This window comes from Aphelocoma coerulescens, chromosome 9 (assembly GCF_041296385.1).
Source record: "Aphelocoma coerulescens isolate FSJ_1873_10779 chromosome 9, UR_Acoe_1.0, whole genome shotgun sequence".
NCBI lineage: Eukaryota > Metazoa > Chordata > Aves > Passeriformes > Corvidae > Aphelocoma > Aphelocoma coerulescens.
The window spans coordinates 18,521,531-18,539,568 of record NC_091023.1 but is presented as its reverse complement, the minus strand read 5'-3'; the positions used below and the strand labels follow the sequence as shown (position 1 = coordinate 18,539,568).

At 40.1% G+C, this 18,038-nt stretch overlaps 1 protein-coding gene across 1 annotated transcript; it reads right to left on the bottom strand.

The window, feature by feature from the left end:
• Positions 1 to 2,124: 2,124 nt before the first annotated feature.
• Positions 2,125 to 11,568, bottom strand: HRG (histidine rich glycoprotein). Its single transcript, XM_069024282.1, has 7 exons — positions 11,275 to 11,568; positions 9,414 to 9,521; positions 8,358 to 8,445; positions 7,683 to 7,849; positions 5,883 to 5,999; positions 4,299 to 4,385; positions 2,125 to 3,665 (listed from the first exon to the last, which is right to left on the bottom strand). The coding sequence occupies exons 1-7, from the start codon at positions 11,470 to 11,472 to the stop codon at positions 2,589 to 2,591; spliced, it is 1,842 nt and encodes a 613-aa protein (XP_068880383.1). The 5' UTR covers positions 11,473 to 11,568; the 3' UTR covers positions 2,125 to 2,588.
• Between the last annotated feature and the right edge of the window lie 6,470 nt (positions 11,569 to 18,038).

The window sequence follows — 18,038 nt, the reverse complement described above, 5'->3', positions numbered from 1 at the left end:
TGTGGTTGAATGTCACGTAACCCTTCAAGAACACTTGATAAACCTTGTCCTTCACAGTCCTGTTGGAAAGTCTGTCTCTGCTGCCATGTGGAGACTGCCTGGACTATGGATTAGTCAGTGATCATAGTGCTTTTTTATCATTACAGGTATGTGACACCCAAGAACAAAGGATTAAATACTGTTGCCTGAGTCTGGTCAAGCCAGGATTAGACCTGGCTGAGAACATCTGGTGCTTGTTTCCCATGTTTGGCACCAAATAGCTTTGCTTTGGATCTGTAAACACCTTGGGATTGCCTTGGCTCCTGTGTTCCATCTGTGTCGTGTTGTATTGGGTTTGTGTGGCAAGGTTTTGATAGCAGGGGATTACTGGAGTGGCTTCCATGAGAAGCTGCTGGAAGCTTCTCCATGTCTGACAGAGCCAATGCCAGTCAGCTCCAAGGTGGATCCAGTTCTGGCCAAGACTGAGCCCATCAGTGCTGGTGGTAGTGCTTCTGGGATAACATAGTGGGGAAGGGAAAAAAAAAAAAACCAACTGGGAAAGAACAGGAGAGAGAAGAGTGAGAATATGTGAGAAAAACAGCTATGCAGAACCCAGTGGGCTGTGAAGAAGGTGTGGGAGAGGGTGCTGTGAGTGCAGAGCAGAGATTTTCCTGCAGCCTATGGAGCAGACCATGGTGAGGAAGCTGTGCCCCTACAGCCCTGGAGATTAGTGGTGGAGCAGGGATCCACCTGCAGCTCATGGAGGACCCCACGCCAGAGCAGGTGGGTGCCCAGTGTAGGCTATGATCCTGTGGAAGCCTGTACTGGAGCAAGTTTGCTGGCAGGACTTGTGACCCTGCAGGGCACCCATGCTGGAGCAGTTTGTTCCTAAGGGACTGCACATCATGGAAAGGACCTACACTGGGGCAGTTCATGAAGGACTGCCTCCAACGGGAGGGATCCCAGGCTGGAGCAAGGGGACTGTATAAGGAGTCCTTCTGAGGAAAAAGGAGGGGCAGAAGCAACATGTGATGAGCTGACTGCAACTCCCATTCCTATCCCCCCTGCACCAGCTGGGGGAGAAGGTAGAGAAAATCAGGAGTAAATTTAACCTTGGGAAGAAGGGAGGGGTGGAGAAGGTGTTTTAAAGATTTGACTTTATTTCTCATTCTCTTACTCTGGTTTGATTAGTAATAAATTAAACCAATTTCCCCAAGTCCAGTCTATTTCACCTGTCACAATATTTGGTGAGTGATCTCTCTCTGTCCTTACCTTGACCCATGACCCTTCTGCTGTATTTTCTCTCCCCTGTCTGGCTGAGGAGGGCAGTGACAGAGCAGCTTTAGTGGGTGCCTGGCACCCACCCAGGGCCAACTCACTACGCTTGCTACAAGTTTTGATTAAAGAAAATGCACTTTAGAGACTGTGAATAAACTACACCAGAAATAAGTCTGTTCATACATGATAACAGACTTTTAAAAATTACTCAACCCTCACTCAGTCACACTGAGTCCTCATTTTGTTTCTTTTTCTTCAATGTAGCCCTTGCATTGTATTTCACTTTATGCCATTAAAAAGCTATTTGGAGGACCAATTTACTAATTTTATTTTGAGATTAATCCATGTTCTTGCTTATGACATAGCAGTTCTGAAACAGCTTGTTGTCCCCTGTACAGTCTGAATGGACTCAACCTTGATGGGGTCTTGAGTATAAAGCAGCACCACTGTGCTTTTTTCCTGCTCCTCCCCACCCCGTTTCCAGTGAGGAAGGTTCAGCAATAAAGAAAACATTTATATGAAAGAGTTATTACATGCATCTGCTTTTCTCTTCCCCTGAGAGCAATTATGCACTATTTGAGAAGAGCTGTCCTTGACTGCAATATTTCTGTGTATCACCACCAGCAGCTGTAGCAATGGAAGCACCTGTGCAGGCCACCCTGCAGTGAGACTGCAAATCATTAGCTGTTTTCAGACCTCTTCTAGATAACAGTGGTAACCCAAACACCATTAGTCAATTTATGCAAGAGTTTGCCTCATGGATGTTTAATACCTAAATAGCTTAATAGTTTAATATAATTTCTAGTTCAATATCTAATAGCTAATTATGTATAGTAAAGAAAACAAAAGACAAAACAGGCAACTGTCTCAAGAAAGTAATGCTTGCATGTTTTTATTTTCTTTAAATCTGTATAAAGCATGAATGTAGTGTCATGGATTACTTTTTATGGAAAGCAGCCAAATTTCCTCTAGGTCAGATTCCTTGGAGAAGTATGTTACAATTATGAATGATGAAAAAGTGAAAGATTTTAGATGGTAATTTTCACTATTAGGGAATTTTCCTTTTTGCTAGAACTGAAGCAGCATTGTTTTCTGGGGAGATTTTTACCCATTCACATTACCTGAGGGACTCAAGAGTTTTGAGCCTTTGTTACCGTGGAGCCTGAGATAGGCAGGATGAAGGAGCAGGTTGAAATTCTTAATGATTTTTTTCAGTGATTCTCCTCCCTAGATACAGAATGCTTTTCCCCCTTCTCCATGTGCTGTTTTCCTTAATTGTAGGACTGTGATTACCCCTGAAACTCTTGAACCAGGAACATCTTTCTCTGAGGTCACAGAGGAGAATTTTCTGTTACAAAGCTATGTGGAAATAAAGGCAAAATTTTTGGAAGGTCAAGTTTGGGTTCTCCGGGGCATGATTTTGATTGTGTAGGGTGATCTGGAAAGCCTGGAGCTTCTGCTGCCTCCTTTATTCTTGAGCCAGTGAAGAGAATACCTTCACCAGTGCTGGAGAAGTAAAGGTTGCATTGGGATAGCTCAGGAAAGTTTGCAGTGGGAGGTGTGAGAGAATCCTGCTGATTTAGAACTGGGATGCGATAGACAGCTCCTGTTATGTGGCATGGAAAATACTTTCCTGATATGCTTGTCTTGTTGTGATGATATCTGTGATAGTGATGAGGAGGGTGTCCTGGAGGAGGGGGACAGCGTGGTCCATGGTGGTGGGGAGGGTGGTGGTGATCTGGTCCATGAGGAGGAGGACAGCGTGGTCCATGGTGGTGGGGAGGGTGGTGGTGATCTGGTCCATGAGGAGGAGGACAGCGTGGTCCGTGGTGAGGGGGAGGGTGGTGGTGATCTGATCCATGAGGAGGAGGACAGGGTGGTCTGTGATGGTGGGGAGGGTGGTGGTGATCTGATCCATGAGGAGGAGGACAGGGTGGTCCGTGGGGGTGGGGAGGGTGGTGGTGATCTGATCCATGAGGAGGACAGGGTGGTCCGTGGGGGTGGGGAGGGTGGTGGTGATCTGATCCATGAGGAGGAGGACAGGGTGGCCCGTGGTGGTGGGGAGGGTGGTGGTGATCTGGTCCATGAGGAGGACAGGGTGGTCCGTGGTGGTGAGGAGGATGTTCATGATCTGGTCCATGAGAAGGGGGAGTAGGATGGTGGTGATCTGGTTCATCATGGGGAGGAGGGGGAGAAGAAATAGCAGGTCCTTCATTGCTGTCTTGATCTTCCTTGCTGGATTTGGGGTTATGCTCAGGGTCTTCAGGTCTGGACTGAGAAGAGGGGGGACATTCATGTCTGTGGTGATGCTTATGTTGATGTCTGTGACCAAAATGATGATGACCATGGGGATGTCTGTGTGGATGTCCGGGACCTGAATGTTTGCCTCTTCGCCCACAGCCATGGTGCTGTTTATGAAAACATTGGGGAGGAGGTATTAATCAGGTGTTGATAGGGCAGAAGAAATTGGTGAGAGAGAGGTGGGAGTTAGTAAGTTTGCATTCATAGCTCTCATGATCTTTGAGGAAAAAATCTGCATTTTTTCATGATAGAAGAGAAGGAGTAGATAATAAAATGCCAAGTTACTGAAAATCTGCTGGAAACACTACACTATGTCAAAATGAAATTATTTAACCAGCTGAGAAATATTTGTGATAGATCAAAACAAAATAAATCTGGACTGGAGTAGCTGCTGTAATATAAACTGGAATACCAATATGATATGATAAAGATCATCTCCCCTCCTCTTGCTTTCTAAAATTTCTCTGAACTTGTTTGCCAATCCCTACTCACTTACACCTAGTCAAGTGATTGAACTGAGAGAAGACACACTTGGAAGGAGTTGTAGGGACAGCTCAATTCTGTTTCATCCTTTGATTGACCTAGGACTTTAAGGTCAGTCTGTCCTGACATGCTGCATCACACCCAGGCAATAGAAAATTGGCATAAATGTTACGATCATCTGCCAGTCTGGACTAAGCAAGGTTGCTGTAACCTGCATGAGAATATAGCCAGAGATGTGCCCATTGGTGAGTGCTTACCCAGGGATGGTAGATTTCACAGCTTATATCTGTTCCGTCAGCTTCATCTGCATCACTGATAATTCTTGCTTTGCAGAATCCGGTGTGCTAAGCAAAAGAAAGGGGAAAAAACCAACAATGCACATCTGAGTTCTTGTGATGGAGTTAATATGAACTACTGAATGTTCAAAGTTTTACAAGTTAGGCTACTCCTTTGATACCTAAGTGTGTTCACATAACTTAGCCAGATCCTGAGCCTTCCGACCAGTGCTTGCCAGTGATTAATAATGGTTAAAATATGTGCAGTTTTTGAGGGTTCTTGACTGTAATGTACTCTAGATGCACTTCTCCATGTGCATTTAGAGGGCTACTACTCCCCATCTTACTTCCCGTTTGATGGCTAAGAGATTGGCCTGCTACTGATGCCTCCAGAACAAGTACCCGTGGGTGCCTGATTTTTATTCCTTGGTTTTTTCCTGTCTTTGCTTGTCAAACATCTGTTTGCATTGGACTATTCTGTAATTCTGCTCGAAGCTCTCAAAACCTGGCACTGTGTAGCTATGCTGCTTCAGACAAAGCTCAAGGCAGAGCTTTCTTCCATTTATTTTTTAAAAAGTAATTTGTTGTAATTTTTTGCATCGCTTCCTTTAGCACCCTGTTTGCTGTGACTTTCTCCTGCTATCCAGTCGTATGTGGAATTGCTCATGTGAAAGAGCACAGAACTCAGGTGATGGGTTCTTTGTATGCTCTCTGTACTGGGTGCTTTATCTGGATATTTGTTCAGACCATTAGTAGCCCATTATGATCAGTGACTACAAATGTTAATGGCATTTTACACACAAACAGCATCAGTGGCAGCACTGAGAACAGAATTCAAACCCTCATAGCCATCTGCCTTGTGCTTCATTCTAGTGAACTCGTGGCTCACAACCTTTTACAGTCTTCTGAAGTATAAAAAGCTAGAGAAGGTGATGGATGTACATAAACCAAAAATTTTACATTTGATTTTTTCCATAGTTTTATTTCATTATTTATTTATTTAAATATTTCTGGGGAATAATTTATTCTGAAATTATGAGATCTTGCCTAGCTAAAACACCTTGTTTCTTTGGTGTAGGCTATTATAGTAATGGAAAAGTGGGGTGAGGAGAATATTTGGATAGTTTTCTGCAGACGAGTTAAATTATTCCACTCTCCATTCCTCTGCTACAGAGGAGAAAAAAGTGACCCTGAGCTCACTGGGATGACATAAGACATATATTTTTTTCCAGGATCTATGACTCATATTAGTGTAAAAGTTTTTATGGACATAGCATGAATGATTTGATAGGGATTGGCCACAGTTTGAATGCAAAAGCCAGATACAACCTGAAAAGCTCTAGGCCTTTAATATGCCAGAATCCAGTTACTTCAAGATTTGAGAGTTCAGACTGTCTCCTTATAAAAGACAAAGGAGCAGCTATAAAATTAGGTTCTATGCTTGGACATGCTAGATTTTTAGTTTTGAGTTTGGGTGCATGCTTATGAGAAACACTTGGAAATATATTGGTAGAATCTTCCTGGTACCACCCATTGTATCAGTTCTCATTCTAAGACTTTACTTACAGCGTGCCAGTCATGCAGAAAATCACATTCCGATGCTTGATCTGCTTGCTGCATAGATTTGGAACAGTTGGTCTCTTTTATAGAGAATCCTAAAATGTAACCTTCACGGGAGGCAGTCTGAAACCAAGAGGTCAAACAAGAAGTGGTAACTAGGTGTATTTAAAGTCCTGTAATTTTCAAAGCAACCATTCTTCATCTTATTGTCAAAATCCCATCCACCTTGTGCTTTCCTTACCTGTCCTGTTCAAATGTTCATGCACATTCAGCAAGGAAAGCAGGTTAGATAATTTATACCTTACTTGCTTCACACCCTTACAGGTTCCATGAATACTTGCTTTAATTCTTTGTTTAGTATGTGTGTGTTATAAAATCTGTTACTTTTACAGCCTGCGTTTTTAGGAAGTAGTGTCCTTAGAGTCTTCTCCCTAAACTGAACTGCTGCTCCTGTGAAAGTGGAGAGATCTATTGGAAGGCAACCACCCCATTCCAGTGATGGGAGTACATAGTGTTCCAGTGCTGATGTTAATTTGAGGTGAAATTCTGCCAGTTACTGTGAGAATGTTGCTTTCTCTGTTGTCAAGGGCATTAGTTTGGAGAAGGCCTTACTCCATAGGAACACGGGAGAAAACCTTTGTGATCCTATTAAAATCCATAAAGAGGTGTTTCATTTTAATTTCCACCTATAGCAGTACTTTTATTTCAAGTCTGTGTTGAAGGTGTCCTTAGCATGTGTGCACACGAGTTTCACTGGTTTAACTAAATTGGTAGAAAGTGCTGCACATACTTTATGGTTTGGTGTTTTATTGTAATTCATCGTTTCTGAGCATTAAAATCCAGTGGTACAATCTGAAGTGTTGCTGTAGCTGAAGATGGTGAAGTGTGAAAATAGTGTTTGGGGAGAAACCCACAAACCCAGGCAATGTGAAAACAATCCCTTTCTAAATGGCAGTAGGGATACATCGTGCACAGGGCTGCAGTATGGAACACTGTCAGGTTTCTGAGTGATATTAAAAGCTGCAGGGAGGTGGGTTTGGCATGCTATCATTTAGGCAGTTTCCAAGATCAACATGTATTATGGTGGGAGCCATGGGACCTCATTATAGAGGTGTCCTGAGCTGACAGATGTGTTGGCAGAATGATCCTGTGCTGTTTAAGTGAATGTCTCCAGTATCTACCAACAAGAAGTTTTGTTCTAAAATATACTTCAAATCACCCAAAGGATAGGTCTTCATGTTGACATCACTTAGATATGGAGTTATTTACCAGACCCAAAAGTTCTTCAAGAGTTACAGTACAAATTCACCTCCTGTCCTCAGAGTGCTGCTTTGCTCTGCAGCAAGAGCCAAAATGATGCTGAGGATGTCCCACTGTGTGTTGTATCCATGTGCTAAATATTCTTGGAGTAAAAAATTGTCTGTCTTCAACTGACAAAATGTGTGACTGTGATAATACACAAGTGTCCATCTCAAAGTCTGCTCAGTACTAAATAAACTCATGTATGTCATGATAGGTAAATAGGCATTCAAAATTAAAATATGTACACAAAGAAGGCTTTGACTTCTGAATGCCATCATACTGTCACAGTTTTTTAGCAAATGAGAAATCCTTTTGCTTTCACACACCTAAATTGAAGTTGGTAACAAGTCTTTGCAAAAGTAGGACCTTCAACTTTAAACGGATGATTTATGCTGGTAGATCTGATCCTAGAAGGGTTTGAGTTCTATACCAGAGCACTGAGTTTTGGAGCTGCTCACAAAAATATATCATTTCTAAGTAATTATAGGAGAAAATGTGACTTACCATCCTTAAAATTCTTTCAACTTTATCCACAGCAAAGTTGTTTGTGTGGTTACCTTCACTGTTGAATTTCTTCAGGGCCTTTGCAGCGATATCTTTATGTTGCTCAGTAACTTCTAAAGCTTCAAGTTTCACAGGACAATCTTTGCACTCTACTAAGTCAGGTGGAACTGTGAAAACAAATAATTTACTAATATTACAGTGGGTATTAATACTTTTGGGAGTGTGCCCATAGCTTTAATGTGAACTCACAGTGAGAAATTTAATTGCAGCATTTCCTTGGAAGTGAAATACCTGTCCCTCACTCCACAAATATGGGTTTGTCCTGTATTGTGAAAAACCCCCAAACCCATGAAAATGAGTATTCTTATAAATCCCCTTAGAATCTTACCGCCCCAAATGTGCAGTCTTTCAGAGTTTACATTTGTTCTGATATTCATTATCATATTTTGGTGGACTGAAATGGTGATATCATCTGACATCAATAAAGTCTGGTTTAGTGGAGTAGGGGAACCTTAATTCTATTACTCATTCTTAACATTCCATTTGAATTGTCTAAAATATGAATTGCAAGCAGATGAATGAATCTGTTACGGTTACCATACACTGGTGGTGTACAGACTTTGGTACTAGGGCTGGTTTGAGGTATGTGTTGGCTTACAACAGTGGTTATTTTACCTGGACTTAATGTACAATTAAATCCATATAGTTGAGGTTTCTTCAGCAGATGGTTTGTATATGTGATAATCTTACATTGCCCAAAGTCCTGAGAAGAAAAAAGAATACATGATTATGATGTTATTTTCCCTGGATTTAATTGGATGTAGGCGATCATAGCAATTATACCTCTTTTTAATGTGCAGTACCTCTAAGAATAACAGATGTGGTCATTAATGGAATGTTTGATCAGGTACCACTCAAAATTTGTCTTCAGATAAAATGGGATCTCTCTCTACAGGAGTCTTTATTTTAATTCTCAGTTTGCACGATTGAGTAGACAATGGAAAACTGAACCAGCCTTCTTAGTCATCCTGATACTTACTTAGAGTAAGATAATACTAGATGGCAGGGAAAGTTAGAATGCCAGGTTGCACAAATCTTTATCAAAAGTGGATGGGCCTTTTTATCCATTCCTTTTCTCCCTTAAGAAAAACCCAATAAATTCTTTCTCGTCTCTCCTCCTGGTCTTCCTGCTTTGTCCTTTGTCATAGTGTCACAACTCTCCTATTTAAATAAAGTTTTTGACTGGGAGTTCTCATCATTGGAGTGCAAGAAGAAAGGACAAGTATTGCTGTATATCATTCATGTACTGACACTACCAATATTTCACATTGTCATACTACAAATGCTATGACAGAAAACTGACAAAATATACCACTGGTATTTCTGGCTCATACACTAGGAACATGCTTAAAAAATAATTTCTAGTGCCCTTCAGTTGTCAGCAAATTACCCTTAAAACATAAGTTCTGCTACAAGGAGTAGAATGTGGAGTATAGTCCCTTTGAGACAACTAGTTAAATAAAGCTACACTTACTTGAAGAGTCAACCCTTTCCCAAGCCTTTAGCTTATGTTTAACAGCTCTAGAATTAGATAGATTTGGTTGTAGAATGTGTCATATTAAAGCCCAGTCTTCACTGAGAGATTTTGTGACACAAATTTCTGGGCAGTTCAGATGAAGGTCAAGTTAATGAATTATTGGTGTATGAGTCAGTGCAGATGCCATTACTTGCCATTGGATAGGTGTCACTGTATTCACAAGACTCCCAGTGTCTTCTGGATAGGACAGAGCATTCTGTTTCCAGCACATCCAAAGTTAGGTAGAGGACTGATGAATTTCCCTGGAAGAGAAGTGCAAGTAAAAATAGTTTGTAGACAAGAAGTTTGATCTGAAAGAAACTTTTTTTGAGGTTGATATGTTTAATCTTTAATGAAGCTTCTCCAGTTCTCTAGTAAGATTTTTCAGAGTTGACAAGCACAGCAAGGATTCAGGCTGGGAGGGACCTTTGGAGGTCATCTTGCCCAGCCACTTGCTCAAGGCAAAGCTGGAACTTCAAAGTTTCAACTGCATTCTGTGTATCAGCAAGACAGACTTTCCACAACCTCTCTGAGCCATTCTAGTACTTAACCACTTTCTCCATGATTTTTTTAGCCTTATATGTAGTCAGAATTTCCCTTCCTGCAGCATACAACTCTTGCCTCCTATCCTTTTGTTTATAACCTGTGAGAAGTGTCTGTTGTTAATCTGATATTCAACAAGTAGAGAAAATACCAGTGTTAAAAGATTGTCATTCCCTCTTTCTGATTTTCCCATAGAACATACTGTTCTATGAGGACATCAGTTGTCTAGGCAGCCAATTATGTATCTACATCTATTTCATCTTACCTTAGTGACCAGATACTCGTTCAGAACTTTGCTTCCTGCTCAGTTTATTTAGGGAGTTATGCAACAAAACTCTAATAATCCCAACAAAATCAGAAGCCTTAACTCTGAAACTCTTCTAGTGTATTCTGTCTCCTGAGCAAATAGGATTAGGAAAATTAGAATTTGAATTTATATGCCAGTGTAATGGGATGTGGTGCTAAGAATTTTCTGTGGCCCCCAGAAACAGTTCTAGAATGAATTAGTTAAACTTTATTCAGCCCTTGTGTAGACATTCAGAATAAACACATACGTATTTTATTTTGTCATTTAGATAAAGTCATGCAAATCTTTCACTTCACTGTGAATAAGTGTCCTCAGGTTTTATGAAGCTCCATCTATTCAGGTTCCTTTTTCAGAGTGTTTCTGTATAGGTGAGACCTTGTCAAAGAATTGCTGCAGATTAGTGTAATATTTTCATTAGTGCGAGTCCACCAGTGCCATGTTAAACACTGATTTTGCAATATTTGTATATCTTAGCATTGCCTCTAATTTTGAAATAGGGCTTAGTAAATCTGCCTGTCCTTGGTCTCTTTCATGTACTAGTTAAAGACATTTTTATTCTATTGCTTTTTCTGCAACTGATTTGTTTTGGCATTTAGGGAGTCATTGGCTATCCTCTCTAGGAAACAGAAATAGGAAAGAAATAGGAAATGACTGATGGGGATTCTCTATCCAGTCTCTCCCCTGTTTTGCAGAGTAGCAACTCCTTTGACTTCCTCTGCCTTTTTTCCTTTCCACCAGTTTATTCAGCTATCTCCGAAATAAAGATAATAGCAAAATACCAATCTTACAGGATACACTGGTCTAATTAATCTTAGACATTCATGGATTAAAGAAACCTTCTGAATATAAATTTTGAGTATAACATCTGAAACCAGACAGCAGACAGGACAGATTAATTTCCAGAGTTGTATAAAGCTGTTCAGAGCATCTCTTAAGCAAACGTCCTGCCGACCAAGAGAAGAGAGGCCATTCAGCATTGTTTGAAATCAAGCATACATGCAATAAATCATACACAAATGAATACTGAGGCAGTGTAAATCACAGCTGATTCACTGGAATACATCAACATTGTTCTAGTGAAAGCAATGAACGTAAGCTCTTCATGACCTGGCTCATTATTTAAAAAGCACAGTCTTGTGTAAATCAGCCTTCAAGTTGATACTTACTAAATGTAGTTCATGTGCATCAGCAACACGGAATAAACCAAAAACATAGCCATCTCTGCGATGTCTGTTGACCAAATCCAGGGCCACTCCTGCATCTGTTTCAATGGTGTTACAGTCTGCAGGGGTAATGCTTGTTTCATTTTGGGCATTAGAGCACTGCAGTAGTGTCAGAAAAAAAGCTGAAGCTAGAAGCAGCATTTTGTTTGCAGTGTTAGGTCCCTTGTGCTCATGCCCCGATAAAGCCAGCCTGCTGTTAAATCAGAGCAGCCCGCCAAAGTTATAAATGAATGCTAAAAGGGCATGGTTTTATATAAATTAAAGTGTCATGTCAAACAGCCATTACCTTGACCCTGGATTAACATTTGCAAACAGCAAGTAAATTATTATATAGTGATTGAGCAGATTTTGAGGAAAGTAGGCTTTATAACACCTTCTGGACTATCCATCAAAGGGTATGTTTGTGATTCTTTAAGCAAGCATTGTGCAATGGTGCTTTACCATGGAAAGTTCTTACTTCTAACAGCGTAAGGCTGGGCCTGGCAGTAAGAAGGTCCAGTTTATGTGTGCAGATGTTACACAATCTTGGTCTACTGTTTACTATTAAAACAGTTGAACTGAAAATATGCTTAAATATTTGTGGTCAAATTATGGCTATATCCATATCCCTCTTTTCACAGATCCTTAACCAGCAGGCAACTAGTGAAAAGGAAACAAAGAATCCACTTAGATGTGGAAAAGGGATAGAGCTCAAGGGGCACTGCAAGCTGGTGGTCTGCAGCTGCTATGTGAGTACCTGCTACTCCTCCAGCTCAAGAAAATTTAGAGCAGATTTCTATCAGTTTTACTTCATTTCAGACTGCTACTCAGAAAGGGACTGACTGACCCAATACCCATGTAATCTAGGTATGGCAAGAAGTGACATAAAGCTGCCTTTACATTCTCAACCTGAGCAGTTCTGTGTGCTTTTTGGCTGTGGTAGCTCTCATAGACTTTTTTAGAGAATTGCTGGTGAATTTTCTTTTTGTATTTCATAAAATAATGCAGTACCTAGTAAGATTTATACCTTTCAAGGATATGCCAATATCCTCTCCTAACCAGAAAGGCTGAGATGTCTCATTGTATTCAAAATCTTTTATTCAGGATCATTTAAGGCATTCTTAAAAGGCAGTAATTGCTTGTCAGGGAGTGGCTGAAGATGGAATACAAAATTCAAACACTGAATAAGAAAATACAAAAATGCATAGTGAGTCCAAAATGAGAAGGTCAGACTCAGATGAGTAATTTTCCAAATCGTGGTTGATGTGAAGATTGGATTAGCTTCTCACAGAAAAAGGTGCTGGCTGTATAGTTGACTTGGGGGCTGGAAGCTAGATGATCTTTGAAGTCCCTTCCAACCCAAACCATTCTATGACTCTATGACTTGGGTTTATGTGTTTGACCTTCAAGGGTTTGGGGTTTTTTACTTACTTTTTTGAGAAACCTTCAGAAATAAAGTGAATAATCATCCTTAACAATTATCTCATTTCATTAATCTTTATTTTAAAAAATTCCACCTCTTAGCATGTCTGATGTCTACGAAATCATATTTTACAATGCGTTGAGCTGAAGCAGTAGATTTTGTTCATGGTTAGTTCAGAACACATTTAACAGTTCTCTGGTAGTAGATAAGCTAAATGTAGCATCTTACAATTCCAGGGGCACTAAAAACTATCACGAGTGAGCTTAAAATGGTTAAAAATAGTCCTGCCACTTGAGGAGCTTGTGGAACTTGTTGCCACTGAACGATCTGGATGCACACATTGTCACTGGGGGCATAAATTGCTTAGAAAAGTCCATGGACAGCGGGTCCTTACATGGATACTAGAAGGACTAAGCAGAAGAGTACTCTTTAAAGTCCCTGGTACAATGATTCTGGGTGCTGGAAAGGTACAAGGGGAATGGTTTGCAGAGAGGGGCAGGTCAAAAGCTTCTTCTAACCACAATTGTCTTTTGCCACTGGGAGAGGTGGATACTGGGCTGGATGTACCACTGTTCTGATGAAATAGGGTGTTTCTTTTGGTTTGGTTTTATAATATTTCATTATAATTACTCAGAATCTCTTCCAGAAGATGGAAAAAAAACAGTGAAATAAATGTTGTGTAAATAATCAAAGACATTTGAAATCTATCTCATCAGTTAAAAATAATATTCCAATCATTTCTGTGTTCCAAATTGTACCCCAATTCATTTATTACAATACTGGTTAATTTTTTCAAATGGGCGGTGATACTGAAGAAAGGCATTGAATTAGGTGATTTATAACATAATTCCCTCAGCTGTCTGTTGTTTGCAGATTGTTCTTTTTTTCCTCTTCTGTTCTGGGTTGTTCATTGTGACACCCATCATTTTTTTGACCGTAGCTTATGTATATTTTATGTATGAAATTGAAACAGTATGAATAAACAGCGGAAAATGTGCAACTCCCACAAAATTGACTGCAGAAGTAAAGTAAGATTCTGTTCCCACTCTAGAGAGTTTTGTCCTTGATTTCTTCAGAAAAGAAAGATTGGACTCTATTACAGAAGTACAGCATTGACAAAAACTCCAGGCACAGTAAGAGCAGTTAATTAAATATTGGTTGTACTTAAGTTAGGATAATGTATTTTTATCACTTCTTCAGTTTGAGATTTTTTTTAAAACTTATTTTGTTTTTGTATTTGTTACTTGTAAGTTTTGTGTGTTGCTTTAATGAAGCTATCTCTATCAACAGATTACTGGAAGGAATAGAAATATTTATCCAAACATGGCATTTCTCTTGTGTAGCATATCAAAACCTCATTTATGACTTTTACCAAGGCTTGACTTGCAACAATAAGAGGTGATCCACATTCAAACTTTAAGGATATGGTAATAAACATCCATCCTAAACCTCTCCAGAGCACTGGGAGAACACATCAAAAAGAGGCTTATCTTCCCCACTTGAAAAATGTATGAAATGCTTAATAAATATAACTTTAAACTAGAGGGATAGGAAAAGGAGAGGTGACACATAAAGGAGATGATACACAATAACCAATTCCTCCTTCCCTAAAGTACAGCCATAACTATTTACAGATATCCCTGGTTTGAGCAGACTGTTCTCTGCCTTCTGTAGGAGTGCTTCATGCCCAGGCTGGTGTCACCCCATGACACACCTTGGTCACCTGTGCAGGCAGCAAGGCCTTTCCCATCTCACACTGTGCTGCTCTGCAGCTGCTCTTGTTCCTGCTCCCAAGCCAGAGCCCAGCTAACACATATGTGTGCAGCTCCAGTTGCTTAGAGCTGAATTCTGAGCTGGCTTCTCTTTACTTTTTTTTCAGTCTGAAATTCCCTAGAGTTTCAGAGCTTGGTGGCCTTGATGCAAAAACCAGAAAAGATTTGAAGTTCTTGGGGTGGCTCTGCACTTAACAGAAATTCCCCCAAGTAGGATGGAAAAATATGTAAATGTGACATGTCTTATTTTTATCTGCTGGGTATAAACAGGATGCCCCCAATGCAAATGCAATGTTAGACAAATTTGCTTTGGTTATGGTTTTCAGAGCAGCAGCTGCAGCTGTAGCTTTCCCTCTGCCTGCTGCTTATTTTTCTTTACCAGTCACCAGTTTTTTATCAAACTTGTAGAAGTTTCATCACCTTGTCTATCAAATTTCAGTCAAAGAGACCTTAAGTTCAAAAGCTATTTGGAGGAGGCAAACTGTCAAGTGAGCAGGTTGACAATGTAGTTACAGAAGTCTCATTGCTTAGGAGGCCTCAAGGACTAATAAATGGAATAAAAAGGGTGTCAGTATTCCTTGTCTTGTCCTCAGTGTCTTTGGCTGCAAATTGCTTTTTAGAAAAAAACAGTCTAATTGTAAAGATGACTGTAAGGATATGTTGAAAGACTGACCTTTTTGCAGAGGGCCTTGAGAGGCTGGGGGAAAAGGTGAGGTTGAGAATTTGATGTTGAGAATGGAGTCAGAGGGAGTTCTACATCTCAGAGATGCAGAAGAAAATGCTTAACTTTGAAGTGTCTGCAATAGGTAGGTTCTGAAATCAGACAAATAGAATTTATATTTAGTTTCTTTTGTAAAAACCTTGTTTTTAAAACCTATCTTAAAAACTTTGATGTATCGGTCTTGCTTTTTAAAATCTTCTGTTTCCTTTGAATGTTACTGTCCCTTTTTTTGCATTCATGGTGCCTCACCTATATGCTGAGGTAAAGGCTTGAAAATATCAGATAAAAAGGTCACAGTCCTGGGGGTCATTGACTGTCATTTATCTGTGCCTGAATAAAAAACATTGTTCATGTGAAATTGGAATGGTTTTTTCAAATAAACATCAGATCTAATTTTAGCAGGACATTGCCCAGGTAACAAGTTATTAATGGATTATGTAATATCATAAGATCAATAAATGTTGAAAAACTGTAAAACAAAATTGAAAAGTGAATTGGGAATTGTCTGCCCATATCCATCTGCTTCTCATCTCTAGTGACTGGATGAAGGCTTCTTTATGTCACTGGCCTGTTTTCTGCCAGATAAGGAGGAGCAGGACTTAACAGTTCAGACTCCTGGGAGGACTAGAGGGACACAAGGTGTGTTACTGCCCAGCTGCTTTGCTCACATTGGCTGGAAGCTGAGACCAGGCCAGAAGGTGGAGAGGTTCAGCACTACCTGGGCATGTGTTTAAGAGGATTTGCTGCAGTCCTGTCTCAGAGAGTCACTGTGTGGAGACCAGACTGCCCATGTGGGTGTGCTGGAGGGAGAATGCTGCAGTGCTGGCCCACTCACAGATTGGCATAAAGGTGCTGAATCAGCAGCAGGATTTGAAGTCCTGATGACTAAATGCTACCAGCTGTTAATAATATTAATGCCATATGGGACTGCTGCAGTATCCAGGTGTGTCCTGGGGACAAAGGAAACACAGAAACAATACAGCCTCAGTCTCCTACTTGTAATTCAAGAATTTAATCTAGGACATCAGTACCAGGACTCTGTTATGATAAACACTGGCGGTGGCCCAGGTGACACTGAAACTGAGTATGGACTCTGTGCTGGCGTGGCCACAGCAAATAAAGGAAATGCTCATGACTCTGCGCTGACCTCTGGTGCTTTGTTGATCTGTACTAGAGGTGCAGTTACTGCTCAGATAAACCCCCCTTCTGCTGTTTATTTTTAAATCAGAGAAGTCATTGAACCCAAATCCCAGATCCAAGTTAGGGAAACCATTGACTCAGATGTGATTACTACAGTGTCCAAATGGAATGCTCAAAACTGTGGATCGAGATTTTCCAGTGTCCCCTATAACTCCCCCTGCTTATGTTCACACCAACTCTATTTATATTCATTCACTGTGGCTGTTCAATTTACTGTTGTAAGGAGCCGTAGTCAAGAAAAAGAGCTGAGTGAAATGGGGTATTCTTGGCTGTGACTAGCAGTAAATGAAGCTGGTTTCTTCCCCAGTGCTCCTTTGGGGGAAGAATCTGGTTGTGTATGTTGGTAAAAGTCTCAGTAGTGTCATTAAACTGATGGAGCCACAGTGAGAATAGCATCAACATGCAAACAGTTAATAAAAAGGACTGTGCAGCAGAAGTGGTAAGTGTGGTGATTAACTGAAAAGGGGAAAACCCAGCGTTTTGAAAATCCCTGAAGTGTGACAGGCTGTTGCCCCAGTGCTCTGTTCCCCAACTCACTAAAGGCAGTCATGAGTGCTCTGCATGAGGGCAGGGAGCAGTGCCTGGTATCCCACATTTTGGGATATGGCAGAACAGGCAAAGCAGTGCCTGGTATCCCACATTTTGGGATATGGCAGAACAGTGGTTCCTGTCCAGGGAAGTAGAACACACTGGTTAGAGAGAGTATTAGAGAAACCTGAGCTGGCAAAGGTGAAACTTCCTGAGAGAAAAACAAGAGGCTGTAATTCAATGACTTGATAAAAAAGGGAATGCTGACACAGCCTAGAGCTCCTACCACAATAAAAATTAGTTAGAATTTGAATTTTAGGATTTTTTGAGAATGACCTGATTTTGAAAGTTTTTCTACTCTGAAATGAATGAATCCAAAATATATTGAAATTTCTCATAATGTGGGGTTGAAATAGAATTACTTTTGGCTCAGTTGATATGTTTCACACATCACTGTTTGGCTTATTTTAGTCTTTGAAGCAATTAAATTACTTCTTTATATCAAATTTATGTTTGTAAGAGTTTTGCAGACTGAAAAAGCAAACATAGTGTCTGTGAATATAACTCCACACAATATTTCAATATTATTTTGGCCTCACTCAAAATAAAATAATACTTTATATTTTATTTATAATAATAAAATAATAGATTTTAATCATCTTGCATAATGCCGGGATACTTTGACAAAACCATAATTTTTTGTTGGAAGGGTCTTTAAATGTAGAAATCATCCAGGATCTCTAGGGATAATACAGTATCATAAAAGCTTCAGCAACAATAATATTTTATTGATTTTGTTTTGAACAAATGGTTTTACAGATCTGGTGGCAACTAGAAAAAGGCTTTGTAGTCTCATACAAACCCCATAATTATTGCAAATATCAGTGTACTCCTGGCCACAGATGACATTTCTTTCCTATGTTCATTCTTTTTCTTCTTGTCTTCTCATTTATTTATATTTGGTTTTGTCAGTACAATTACTATGTCTGACTTCAGCGAAATCGGTTCTTCTTAGCTGCAGGCTGTCAAGTGTCCCTGTGGCTTTTATTGTAAAGCAGTTAATATGACCTATCTCAAGAAAGTA